The 15,222-nt window shown below is 30.5% G+C and overlaps 1 protein-coding gene and 1 long non-coding RNA gene across 3 annotated transcripts in view; one reads left to right on the top strand and one right to left on the bottom strand.

Moving 5' to 3' along the window:
• The window catches only part of LOC143073449 (sorting nexin-2-like), a 30,413-nt gene extending 25,101 nt beyond the window's left edge, over nt 1-5,312 (top strand). For both annotated transcript variants that reach the window (XM_076249009.1, XM_076249010.1), the window contains one exon: nt 1,458-5,312. In XM_076249009.1, coding sequence (XP_076105124.1) covers nt 1,458-1,508 — 51 coding nt within the window. In that variant the 3' untranslated portion in view covers nt 1,509-5,312. The remainder of the gene's footprint in view (nt 1-1,457) is intronic.
• A 1,292-nt stretch (nt 5,313-6,604) lies between these two features.
• On the bottom strand, nt 6,605-15,212 carry LOC143073450 (uncharacterized). The gene is made up of 3 exons (XR_012977503.1): nt 14,946-15,212; nt 13,195-13,367; nt 6,605-6,853 (listed from the first exon to the last, which is right to left on the bottom strand). It is a non-coding gene; the product is annotated as an uncharacterized LOC143073450 (long non-coding RNA).
• Between the last annotated feature and the right edge of the window lie 10 nt (nt 15,213-15,222).

The following is a 15,222-nucleotide window of genomic DNA, read 5'->3' as shown; positions in this document are numbered from 1 at the left end:
ATTGGATCTGAATCATATAGCAAATGATTACCTATACAAATCAAGTATACATGACTGAATTCTTGGTCTAGCATTTCCTGCAAAGTTTTTAGATTCATTCAAGACATTCTCAAATATAAATGAATGAATGCATTTTTCTTATATTTGAGTAAAGTAGAATTAATTAATTCATGAATTCCTTTTTAAATATGAATAAAAGGAGATGTCGAATATATGTCAATGAGACAGCAACCCAATGACTCAAAAATGCTGAAAGACATCAAGAGGTCAACACTCTCTCTTCAACAAAAAACAAGTAACAAAATCAAACTTGTCTCAATTATAACTGAAAGTGTTAAAGTTTACCATGTTAGATTTGTTTCTCTTATCAATTTCTGAAAAGGGATAACATAGCTTAGTACACATTGTAAAACTAATGAACAACATCAGTGACACACAGAAAAATATTAAAGTAATTTACAAGATTTATTCTGAGTAAAAAAAAGTTTAGCAACAAATAATTTTAAATCTACATCTTAATTTGCAATTTTTACATGACAAATTCTTAATAATAAAGATTAAAATATTCGAAATATTTTATTGATTTTTTTTTAATAAAATATTTTTTTCTAAACTTTTTGTTAACTCTGTATACAACAAATGGAAGTTTTTAACAACCTTGACTGGCTGTACAGCCCTTGCACAGTTGGTATTCTGTATATGTATATATATGTTTAAGTCATAAGAAACCTCAAATTAAAAAAAAATACACATATGTTTTTTATAACTAAATGGATAGTTTTCATTATACAACTTAAGTACATATACTTTTTTCTGAGGAAAATTCTTTAATTTGTCCACATTTACAAAAAGTTAACTTATTAGTAATTGCTTCCTTCCAGGAAGCAATTCGCCGACATATTTTCCGTATGCATAGTGACCTGAGCGTAACCCTCCTCGTAAAAATCCGGTGATCGCAATACGCATGGATCTGTCATTAAAATAAACAAGTATCTGATTGTACATGTTAAACACGTGCTAAATACCCATGCTTTTTGTTATTTGTTTACTATAAGGTGACAATCGGTATACTTCGGCTTCAAAACACGTCATTTAATGAGCAGCCATATTTTTTAAATCATAACAGACAGAGAGAGAAAAAATTGACGATTATACGATATATTTGCGTAAAAAATGAGAAAATCGTGCACAGAGGACTAAATCTATGATATATACATGCATTGGTTCAAGAATTGGATAAACATTTTTTTCCACCACTCACTCGTTTCATATGACTTTAAACAAGACATTTATATACAGCTAACAGGTTTTCATTACATTTATTTTAGACCAAAGATTTAATTAATATCTTAAAGTCTGTTTTATATATACTCAAATGGAGAGTAAATAGTTAACTTTATAAAATACTGTATGAAGAAAAAAATATCTTCTATTTTTGCTTTTAATTTATTTTACAGTTAATCAAATGTTGGGAAGCCTTTTTACCTGAAGCAAAAGCCATAGCATGATAGTAACCAAGGCGATGGGAAGTGCAAAGGTCACTCATGCAGGTCATGAACTATTGTGAACAAAAAACAATGATAAACTTTTTTTATAATTTAGTTTTTCAATTAGTTCATAGATGAACCCGTCTCAATAATTATGGGCATGAACTGTAAATTATGGGTACATTTGGGAAGATGAAAAAGCTAATATTTCTGAATAAAAGATATTGTGATATATAATATATATGTTAGTCTTAATAAACTAGTTGAAAAATATGTTTGAATCATGAAATTTGCATTCAAATAGTTCTCCTAAAACACTATATTAAAATAATTAGATACATGTACATGTATTACTGTTAATATTTCATGTGTTTAACCACAGATGGAACAATAATGGACCAAGATGTAAGGATTTGTCAATTTGTACAGTAACCCATCTGATGTCACTAGATAATTATATCTAAATTTGCATATTTCCATTTTTCAAGAAATTTTGTCACATTGAAGTCCAGAAGAGGAAAATATATGAAAGACTGACTCTTTTAACTGTATATTTCCTTACTTCAGAGCCTATTGCATGCAGTATACCTTATTTATAATATTCTTTACAGAATTCCTGGTTAAATATGGTAATCTTCCATAAGATTTACCATACATATTACAATATTTATGATACAGAATGGTTGACCTTGAATAATACATATTGCTTTTAGTTGTAGAAATATTTTGTCAGCATTAATAAGCACTTTTCAAAGCAGTAATTTAAAAAAGAAATTACACAAAAAACTGTGATTATAAATGTCATTATGTTCGTAAAGCTGTGTTATTTAGAGCTTTAGAATTAGAGCAAATAAAAGCCAAAATCATCATATATAATATATATTAAATTGACAGAAATGAATAAAGAGAAAAAGGTATGAATTCAGTTAGATGAGTAAATAGTGTGATCAAGAAATCATACCCAAAATATTTCTGTGAAATAGCAACTCATTTTGAAGAACTGCTTAAGGCATGCAATTGGGACATGAGTTATACTGAAGACATTCTACAATTTTAGTTTTAACTATTTCTGTATAATTAAGCATTCCGTTATGTTTTAATATTTTTTTGGAAAATTTTGTATCATGTTAAGGAAAACAAAATGGGACTAAGTTAAGCATGTGTAAAATTTGCATATTTTATGGATTTGGATGAACTAGACCATTTATTTCTGACTAATAGATTTGAATTGATGTGAAGCATATTTTGTTACATTGTTTCAAGAGATTGTGTTTATGTTAACTGTTTGTTAGTAATGTTGACTTTGTTCTGAATAATACAAAATATTGTCAAGGAAATGCATTGTATGTAAGGATTATTAACTGTATGTCTAAAAACATGTAGAAATTATAGATTTTGGTTCCCTATGTAAATGTGTGACAACATAAATAGATAGAAGTAGACATTGAATATTTCAAAATTTATTATTAATTTATTATATTTTATATTTCATACTTGATTTGAATGAAAGACAAAATTATATAAGCATAGGCCTAAGATTAATTGATTATTTGAATCATTTTTGCTTAAATGTGTACTGCCATAATTGTCCTTTATAATACTCTTCTTCATTAATGGATACCTTATTATCTTCCAACTATTAACAAAAAACTAGTTAAGCAAAAAAACTAGCTATGTTAGACCACGGCAAAGAAATATAAGGTAAAACAAATTTGAAAGTATCATTTTTTCTTTCTCATTAAAAACACTAGATATCCAATATTCCCATTTTTAACCAATACAATTTTTTAACTTGCATTGTTATTTTTTGCAGCTAAAAATTGTATGTAGACTCAGATTAGATTAACATTTTGTTCTTAAACAGATGTTTCATAATTTTGTAGTATAATAAGGCACATGTGAATACTGTAAACCAACTAACTTACAAGTGCGATTTATTTTCGCTACTTTCGCTTGAAGAAAAATAACACAAATATAAATTGTCTTGAAAATTTAAAACCTGGATCTTTCCTGGTCTAACAACATCAAGTGAATATAAAAATAGCGAAATTAAATCGAAATTTTGATAGAAAAGGCTAAACACGAAATAAAGTAACCACGAAAATAAGTTGGGTTGTTGTCTCTTTGTCACATTTCCTATTTCAATTCTCAATTTTACAGTAAAGGAGAAATAGTTAGATTAAACATACATTCATTAAATGAGGAAATCTAACTTTTATTTTGTTTTAAGTATCTTAACTGTGGTAAAGATAAGTTTAGATGTTGATTTAGTTGTCATTAATTCAATTGTATATAATTGCATTAGAAAGCACACATAAACAAGAAATTGCTGTTCAACATATATTTAAAGTGCTCACAAGATACAAATTTAGTACCTGATAATTATTAGTTGGACACACGTACGGACAGGCAAGGTGAATACAATATATGCCAGACTCAGCCTTACTCTGAGTAAAATATATAGTCAGCTTAGGTGCTGTATAATTTAACCATGCACAGTTTTTAGTGTTTAATGATTTGTTTTTGTTTAAGGAGGCTCGCGGGTATAAGATTTTCAGAAAAAAATGAAACATTTATTTTTCATTACAAATTTTATCTGTTACCTTAAGTAGTTGTTACTTTATCATATGGTACAAAAAATCAATTCGTGTTGGCCCCAGGTGACTGTTTAAAATGTACATATTATTGAAAAAGCTCCAAATTATCTCCCTTTGGTGCAAAAATGCCAATTTTTAGCATTAAAATTGAAATATATTTTTTAAATCATCGGCGACCTATATTTTTTATTGTTGTTTTCGAATAAGCTGTACATAAACTAAATAATTGTAAAATTTTAGCGATTTCTGTGATTTAGTTCTTTTTTTATTTCGATATTACCGCTATTTCTCCTATTAGTTCAACAGAAAAAAATGACATCAACAAAAATATATGTTTCTTTCGAAGGTAGATTGTGGGCGTAAATGAACAGTGACCCCATCTTTTTATTTCATTTTTCTATTAAGTATAAGATAAAGTTCATTTGTAGAAAAATATAAGGAGATCCTATATTAAATAAAAAAAAAATGATTTAGACCCGCGAGCCCCCTTAAGTGCACAAGATAAACAATAAGCTTATAATAAAAGTAGGTTGTATGTACATAACTCACACTTGAGATTTGAGCCAAAATACCCAGCCTCTGACTGTCATCTCTTTAAGCATACATTACATTTCAGTGAAAGATTTTTTCCTTCTAAGTTTTTTAGTTTTATAATGCAGATATGGTGTAAAAAGCATCCCAACTTTTGATAAGAAAAATCTTTACCAGTGTATAATTAATTGCCTTTGATATTTAAACAACATTGTAATGAAACAAAGATTTTTCCCTCATAAAAATACTAGTATTTCAATGTAGAACAATCAGTTATTATAGTAACCACATCTCCATAATATGGAAACCTCACTATGAGATTGATTGATTTTCCTTTTATACATGTTGAGTTGTGACTGTGTCTTATTCCAATGTTATAAGCTTACATACCATACATATAAATATCTGCCAAGACACTATGCCATTAATATCAAATTTGATAATTTTTGGCAATTTTAACCACATCTGCTAAAAGTTTACCAGAAATATGGAATTCCAACTTTTATCATATTTAAACAGAATATACAAAATTCATTAAAGTGTTGTATTCAGACAGAATTGATAGATTAAAAATCATCACTAGATTGTGTTTAATATGGCTGTTTATTTAAGAAATGTAAAGTGTTCATTTACGTATATGTGTATTCAACAATTTACAATAACAAGAACTTTGCAAATAAATTGATTATTTTATTTATCCCAATCTTTGTACTTTTTGTATGTTTTAAAATTGCATAATTAAGATGTGTATATTTCAATCTTTATTACATTAAAGTAGGTATAACATTCAATGTGTGCTTCAAAAGCAGGCATAAGTTACAGTTCATGCTTCAATGAGCATGATTAAGGGATAAGATGCTGTAGAAGAATGGAAAACCAAACAGGGCAATTATATAAATGGTTGTTTAATGATGAAAACTGACAATATTCTGACTGAGTGTTAAAAAAAGGAATATAGAAAGAAATATTTTTTCGAAATATACAGAAAACTAGAGAGAAAAAAACAGCATCATCCTACTTAAAATAAGGAGTCCTCTATATGACAAGCTTTATCTGTAATACATATGACTAGTGACATGATGAAATCATGTAGGTTAAATTATGTGATGTCACAAACAAAGTTAGAAGGATTGCTACTTTGAAAAGTAAAGGTCTACTAGGATTTAGCGTTACTGTAGTTTGTTATACTAGTAAAATATATCATTTGATTGATAGTAGTTTGCTTATTGTCCAGAATGGGCCTTGGTGGTAGAAGTGGTCAAGTGGTTGAACTGCTGTATCACTAGCCTGTCAACACTGAGATTGTCAGTTTGAATCCCACACAGCTTATATATATTTAGGCGCATTTGACTCCAATCATGATTGACTAAGATTGTCTGTTTTCCTACCGAAGGTCTGTGGTTTTCTCTCGGACTCTGGCTTCCTCTGCCCCCCAAAATTTTTTTAAATATAATAAAAGGCTGAAGTTTCGACTACCCATAGTAAGGGCATGTTTACTAGGGGGGAAGAAATGTTGCCTTGAAACAGGACACATATTGGCTCTTTTATTTTGTAGAATGAGGCACTCCTTCAAGTGCCATGGAAATATTCAAGACTCATAACTTGAAGAAAAACTAACCATGAAAAGACAAACAGTGCACTAAACACTATATAACAGCCTGAGCACTAAAAACCATACCAACAATAGGGGGAGACGTATGTTAATTTCTGTGTCATTTGGTCTCTTATATAGAGGTGTCCTATTGGTAGTCATTCCACATCATCTTATTTTTTTTGTATAGTTTAGAAATGTAATATTAAAATCAAATGATCAAATTATCAATTGTAAGAATTATTTCAGAAAATAAGCACAAATTATAAATCTCTAATATAATAGTCCAAGACTTCTGTTCAAAATCTGGCATTGAATCCTACATTTATGTACTAACCAAACAAAACAATGAAGCCAATCTGCTTTCTATGCTGATTGAGATAGCCACAAACACATCATTTTAATTCTTTCATTTAATAAAAAATTGAATAAAATATCACAGATTATGCTAGATCACATGAGAGCAATACTAGGTTCAGATGAGTATTTTAGTTGAATCCTGTCCATGAGAATATGATGATACTCATACAGCAGATCTCCAATGACGTATTTGAATAACATTGGACATTTGACACGGATTTCTTCCTCTATTTGAGTGTATGTCTTTGTACCTTTGTTCTTACTGTGGATTTTCCAATCAATAGAAACTAAAAATAAAAACGATATACAAGTCATAATATATTTATCATTTTAAGTGCTAGGTAATATTAATTTACATATTTTAATATGTGTACCGGTAAGTTGGAATGTCGTGTCAAAGAAACTAACAATTGTTTTTACATTTGCCATTTCGGGGCCTCTTGTAGCTGACTATGCATTATGGGCTTTGCTCATTGTTGAAGGCCGTACGGTGACCTATAGTTGTTAATTTCTGTGTCGTTTGGTCTCTCGTGGAGAGTTGTCTCATTGGCAATACTACCACATCTTCTCTTTTATATGACAAGAATTAATTAAACAGTAAGTGTAGAGGATTACTCAGTTGTTCCTGAATCCAATACATTAAACAATAAGTATAGAGGAATGCTAAGTCGTTCCTGAATCCGTTAAACAGTAAGTAAAGAGGAATTCTAAAACGTTCCTGAATCCATTATGAAACAAGTATAGAGGATTCATAAATCGTTTCAGAATCCATTAAACAGTAAGTATAGAGAAATGCTCAGTCATTCCTGTGTCAATTAAACAGAAGGTATAGAGGAATCCGCAATCGTTCATGAATCAATCAAACACTAAGAAAAGAATCAATTAAACAATAGGTACAGTGAATTTCTAAGTCGTTCCTGAATTCTTTCAACAGTAAGTATACATCATTCCTATACTTATTCTTTAATGTATTGGATTCAGGAACAACTGAGCAATGCTCTAAACTTACTGTTTAATGAATTCAGGAACGAATCACTATACCCATAATTGTTTAATGGATTCTGAAACAACTGAGCATTTCTCTTCACTTACTTTTACATTGATTTGTAAACGACTGAGCAATTCTCTTTACTAACTTTTACATTGATTTGGAAACGACTGAGCAATTCTCTTTACTAACTTTTACATTGATTTGAAAACGACTGAGCAATTCTCTTTACTAACTTTTACATTGATTTGGAAACAACCGAGCAATTATATTTACTAACTTTCACATTGATTTGTAAATGATTGAGCAATTCTATTTACAAACTTTTACATTGATCTGGAAATGACTGAGCAATTCTATTTACTAACTTTTACATTGATTTGGAAACGACTCAGCAATTCTCTTTTCTAACTTTTACATTGATTTGGAAACGACCGAGCAATTATATTTACTAACTTTCACATTGACTTGTAAATGACTGAGCAATTCTATTTACGAACTTTTACATTGATTTGGAAATGACTGAGCAATTCTATTTACTAACTTTTACATTGATTTGGAAACGACGAAGCAATTATATTTACTAACTTTTACATTGATTTGGAAACGACTGAGCAATTCTTTCACTAACTTTGACATTGATTTGGAAACGACTGAGCAATTTTCTTTACTAACTTTTACATTGATTTCGTACCGACTGAGCAATTCTCTTTACTAACGTTTACATTGATTTGGTACCGACTGAGCAATTCTCTTTACTAACTTTTACATTGATTTGGAAACGACCGAACAATTATATTTACTAACTTTCACATTGATTTTGAAACGACTGAGCAATTCTATTTACTTACTTTTACATTGATTTGGAAACGACTGAGCAATTCTATTTACTAACTTTGACATTGATTTGGAAACGACGAAGCCATTATAGTTATTAACTTTGACATTGATTTGAGAACAACTGAGCAATTCTCTTCACTAACTTTGACATTGATTTGGAAACGACTCAGCAATTCTCTTTACTAAATTTGACGTTGATTTGGAAACGACCAAGCAATTATCTTTACTAATTTGACATTGATTTGGAAACGTCTGAGTAATTCTCTTTACTGACTTTTACATTGTTTGGAAACGACGAAGCCATTATATTTACTAACTTTGACATTGATTTGAGAACAACTGAGCAATTCTCTTCACTAACTTTGACATTGATTTGGAAACGACTGAGCAATTCTCTTTACTAAATTTGACGTTGATTTGGAAACGACCGAGCAATTATCTTTACTAATTTGACATTGATTTGGAAACGTCTGAGTAATTCTCTTTACTGACTTTTACATTGTTTGGAAACGACTGAGCAATTCTCTTTGCTAACTTTTACATTGATTTGGAAACAACTGAGAGAAAAAAATTCTCTTTACTAACTTTTTACATTGATTTGGAAACGACTGAGCAATTCTCTTTACCAAATTTGACATTGATTTGTAAACGACTGAGCAATTCTCTTTACTAATTTTGACATTAATTTGGAAACGTCTGAGTAATTCTCTTTACTAACTTTTACATCGATTTGGAAACGACTGAGCAAGTCTCTTTACTAATTTTGACATTGATTTGGAAACGTCTGAGTAATTCTCTTTACTTACTTTTACATTGTTTGGAAAAGACTGAGCAATTCTCTTTACTAACTTTTACATTGATTTGAAAACGACTGAGCAATTCTCTTTACTAACTTTTACATTGATTTGGAAACGACCGAGCAATTATATTTACTAACTTTCACATTGATTTGTAAATGATTGAGCAATTCTATTTACAAACTTTTACATTGATCTGGAAATGACTGAGCAATTCTATTTACTAACTTTTACATTGATTTGGAAACGACTCAGCAATTCTCTTTTCTAACTTTTACATTGATTTGGAAACGACCGAGCAATTATATTTACTAACTTTCACATTGACTTGTAAATGACTGAGCAATTCTATTTACGAACTTTTACATTGATTTGGAAATGACTGAGCAATTCTATTTACTAACTTTTACATTGATTTGGAAACGACGAAGCAATTATATTTACTAACTTTTACATTGATTTGGAAACGACTGAGCAATTCTTTCACTAACTTTGACATTGATTTGGAAACGACTGAGCAATTTTCTTTACTAACTTTTACATTGATTTGGTACCGACTGAGCAATTCTCTTTACTAACTTTTACATTGATTTGGTACCGACTGAGCAATTCTCTTTACTAACTTTTACATTGATTTGGAAACGACCGAACAATTATATTTACTAACTTTCACATTGATTTGGAAACGACTGAGCAATTCTATTTACTTACTTTTACATTGATTTGGAAACGACTGAGCAATTCTATTTACTAACTTTTACATTGATTTGGAAACGACGAAGCCATTATAGTTATTAACTTTGACATTGATTTGAGAACAACTGAGCAATTCTCTTCACTAACTTTGACATTGATTTGGAAACGACTCAGCAATTCTCTTTACTAAATTTGACGTTGATTTGGAAACGACCGAGCAATTATCTTTACTAATTTGACATTGATTTGGAAACGTCTGAGTAATTCTCTTTACTGACTTTTACATTGTTTGGAAACGACGAAGCCATTATATTTACTAACTTTGACATTGATTTGAGAACAACTGAGCAATTCTCTTCACTAACTTTGACATTGATTTGGAAACGACTGAGCAATTCTCTTTACTAAATTTGACGTTGATTTGGAAACGACCGAGCAATTATCTTTACTAATTTGACATTGATTTGGAAACGTCTGAGTAATTCTCTTTACTGACTTTTACATTGTTTGGAAACGACTGAGCAATTCTCTTTGCTAACTTTTACATTGATTTGGAAACAACTGAGAGAAAAAAATTCTCTTTACTAACTTTTTACATTGATTTGGAAACGACTGAGCAATTCTCTTTACCAAATTTGACATTGATTTGTAAACGACTGAGCAATTCTCTTTACTAATTTTGACATTAATTTGGAAACGTCTGAGTAATTCTCTTTACTAACTTTTACATCGATTTGGAAACGACTGAGCAAGTCTCTTTACTAATTTTGACATTGATTTGGAAACGTCTGAGTAATTCTCTTTACTTACTTTTACATTGTTTGGAAAAGACTGAGCAATTCTCTTTACTAACTTTTACATTGATTTGAAAACGACTGAGCAATTCTCTTTACTAACTTTTACATTGATTTGGAAACGACCGAGCAATTATATTTACTAACTTTCACATTGATTTGTAAATGATTGAGCAATTCTATTTACAAACTTTTACATTGATCTGGAAATGACTGAGCAATTCTATTTACTAACTTTTACATTGATTTGGAAACGACTCAGCAATTCTCTTTTCTAACTTTTACATTGATTTGGAAACGACCGAGCAATTATATTTACTAACTTTCACATTGACTTGTAAATGACTGAGCAATTCTATTTACGAACTTTTACATTGATTTGGAAATGACTGAGCAATTCTATTTACTAACTTTTACATTGATTTGGAAACGACGAAGCAATTATATTTACTAACTTTTACATTGATTTGGAAACGACTGAGCAATTCTTTCACTAACTTTGACATTGATTTGGAAACGACTGAGCAATTTTCTTTACTAACTTTTACATTGATTTGGTACCGACTGAGCAATTCTCTTTACTAACTTTTACATTGATTTGGTACCGACTGAGCAATTCTCTTTACTAACTTTTACATTGATTTGGAAACGACCGAACAATTATATTTACTAACTTTCACATTGATTTGGAAACGACTGAGCAATTCTATTTACTTACTTTTACATTGATTTGGAAACGACTGAGCAATTCTATTTACTAACTTTTACATTGATTTGGAAACGACGAAGCCATTATAGTTATTAACTTTGACATTGATTTGAGAACAACTGAGCAATTCTCTTCACTAACTTTGACATTGATTTGGAAACGACTCAGCAATTCTCTTTACTAAATTTGACGTTGATTTGGAAACGACCGAGCAATTATCTTTACTAATTTGACATTGATTTGGAAACGTCTGAGTAATTCTCTTTACTGACTTTTACATTGTTTGGAAACGACGAAGCCATTATATTTACTAACTTTGACATTGATTTGAGAACAACTGAGCAATTCTCTTCACTAACTTTGACATTGATTTGGAAACGACTGAGCAATTCTCTTTACTAAATTTGACGTTGATTTGGAAACGACCGAGCAATTATCTTTACTAATTTGACATTGATTTGGAAACGTCTGAGTAATTCTCTTTACTGACTTTTACATTGTTTGGAAACGACTGAGCAATTCTCTTTGCTAACTTTTACATTGATTTGGAAACGACTGAGAGAAAAAAATTCTCTTTACTAACTTTTTACATTGATTTGGAAACGACTGAGCAATTCTCTTTACCAAATTTGACATTGATTTGTAAACGACTGAGCAATTCTCTTTACTAATTTTGACATTACTTTGGAAACGTCTGAGTAATTCTCTTTACTAACTTTTACATCGATTTGGAAACGACTGAGCAAGTCTCTTTACTAATTTTGACATTGATTTGGAAACGTCTGAGTAATTCTCTTTACTTACTTTTACATTGTTTGGAAACGACTGAGCAATTCTCTTTACTAACTTTTACATTGATTTGGAAACGACTGAGAAAAAAAATTCTCTTTACTAACTTTTTACATTGATTTGGAAACGACTGAGCAATTCTCTTTACCGACTTTGACATTGATTTGTAAACGACTGAGCAATTCTCTTTTCTAATTTTGACATTAATTTGTAAACGTCTGAGCAATTCTCTTTACTAACTTTGACATTGATTTGGAAACAAAAGAGCAATTCTCTTTACTAACTTTTACAATGATTTGGATTGATTGATTGATGGTTGCTTTACGCCGCATTGATTTGGAAACAATGTAAAAGTTAGAAATAAGGTTTAGCGCTATTCAACCAGGTTCAATCCACCATTTTCTACATTTGAAAATGCCTGCACCAAGTCAGGAATATGACAGCTGCAGTCCATTCGTTTGATGTGTTTTATCATTTGATTTTGCCATTTGATTAGGGAATTTTCGTTCTGAATTTTGTCAGAGTTTAGTATTTTTTTTTTTTATTTCACTTTTTACATTGATTTGGAAACGACTGAGCAATTCTTGTTACCTTGTTACCTATTTGGCATTTGGGCGTAGTTCAGTAATCTGTTTTTACTTAGCAATCAACAGATTCCACAGTTATATTACACTTACTGCCACGGTGTACTAGATTTAGAAATTAGATTTGAACTTGAGTAACAAACGGCCAACTGGATTCTAGCAGTGTTATCAAATAACAAGATTTGTTAATGTTTTTGATTTTTAGTTTATCTTTATGTTTTGGAGTTTAATTAAGTGTGACGTCCATTTTCACTGAATAAGTACACAATTTTAATTAGGGGCCAGCTGAGGACCCCACCGGGTGAGGGATTTTCTCGCTGCATTGAAGACCAATTAGTGACCTTCGGCTGTTGTCTGCTCTTTGGTCGGGTTGTGGTCTTTTTGACACATTCCCCATTTCCATTCTCAATTTTATTGTTAAATATACTAACTGTGTAATAGATCGAGGAATGTATTGACTTTGAGAGACACTGATCGATCGACAGGATTTGCCACCATATTAACCAGCGTTGTCGAATTTCCGAAGGATAACTGTTCTGTCATGTAAAACTCTGCAAAGTCCAGGGTCATCTGGGAATGTCTGTTTAGTATTTGTATTTCAACCCTAAAAACAATAAAGTGCATATCATACATTTAGAAATTCGATTTGATCAAACGAAAACACTTATAAAAAAGACGGTTCAATTATATTTAAATTGTATACTAGTTTCATTTAGACGAATTTATTCGAAATTTGATTTTGGTCTAACAAAACAACTCTCTTATTATGTGATTTAATAAATAAAATCCTCATGAATATACGAAGATGCAATTTTAAATAGTTCCTAGTGGTCATACATGTAGAAAGTAAAATAACAACAATACCGAATTCCGCGGAAAATCTAAACGGTCTGTAATCAAACATGTGTCAAATGGCAAAATCAAAGGCTCAAACACATTAAACGAATGGAAAACAACTGTCATATTTCTGACTTGATAAGATGAAAAATTGTTATAGAGTACGTTAACTTATCATGCTAAAATATTCAGTATCCAATCAACACCTTTAAGATTTTTTCTCCTATGGAATTGATGTACATCCTGCTAGCCTATTAAACTTTGTTATCGTTGGGATTGAAATTAAAGCAATAGGATGGACAAACAGATACAGCAAGTCATAGCAGTACAGTACACTCCGAATTCAAATCTATGGTGTTTAGTTGTAGAGAAGCGCGATTGGTTCAATGCAGCCCTAAACTTAAATCTTTTAATAAAATGAACGACTAAATTTATTAACGCCATTTCGTAGACTTCAGAGGACAAACTCTTGTTTGTCCACTTAGTTGTTCGGTCCTGTGGCTATCGTTGATAATGTTTGTCCACTTAGTTGTTCGGTCCTGTGGCTACCGTTGATAAAATCCAGCATATATGATAAAACATGGGAAGGGTGTTAGCTATCCCAATTCAATACATTTTTGAAGCTCAATCATCATTATGGGTATAATAACTATAAAGATGCATGTAGCCAGAAATTTCCAAAAAAGGGGGGGGGTGGGTGTCGCTACAATCATATTCAACTTTTACAGTTACAATTTAAACAGAATGTCGGCTTTAACAGTGCTAATTTGTTTTCAAATGTGTTGAGGGAGGGGTGTGTCAAAAGAACCCCTCGAATCCCCCTGGCAACGGTATGGGAGGATAGTTTAGATTCAAAGAATGTTCCCCAGGTGTAGGATCATTTAAGAGTATATATATATATATATATATATATATATATATATATATATATATATAAATGTCTAAGAATATAACTAAAACACACTAATTTTAGTTATATTCTTAGACATTTATATAATTTTAATTCAGTAACTGTATCAGTTTATTTTCACAAACTGATCCACGCTTAATTAGATTGAATGTTGATTGTTGCTATTTTTAGACATTATATATATATATATATATATATATATATATAAGAATACATGCAACCTATAGAAGATAGTTTAGATTCTTTTAATATTCCACAGCTATATAGTATGAGAAGAAAGGTTATCGGAACAACTTGTCAAGGAAGTTATAGGTCGTTGTCAATTTAAAAACTTTAAATAACTTAGGTTGAGTTTAAAAGAGGGTGTCTACAAGGTAGGTTCTGTAAACATTCTTCATCTTTCCGTTTGCCATAAATCTATAATGAAATACTTACACTTTAGGGTGCAGAATGAGAAGGTTGACTGGATCTTTGAGGAGGTAGAAAACATCGTTGGGATCCGTTTCAACAAATCTAGACAAATTCTGGACATCAACAGATAGATGGAATAAATAACACACAACAGATACACTAAGAATCCAATACAGAGTTTTCCGTGTTATAATTGGTGATCGTTTATGACTTTTTGGCATATTTCATAGTCCTTTTTATAATAATTGATATCATTTTAAGTCGTTCCCTCGTATTTACTATATTATCGTCCGTACTATGT

The sequence above is a fragment of the Mytilus galloprovincialis genome, chromosome 4 (genome assembly GCF_965363235.1).
Source record: "Mytilus galloprovincialis chromosome 4, xbMytGall1.hap1.1, whole genome shotgun sequence".
NCBI lineage: Eukaryota > Metazoa > Mollusca > Bivalvia > Mytilida > Mytilidae > Mytilus > Mytilus galloprovincialis.
Note: the sequence above shows the minus strand (reverse complement) of the source record. Positions and strands in the feature narration are given on the sequence as shown.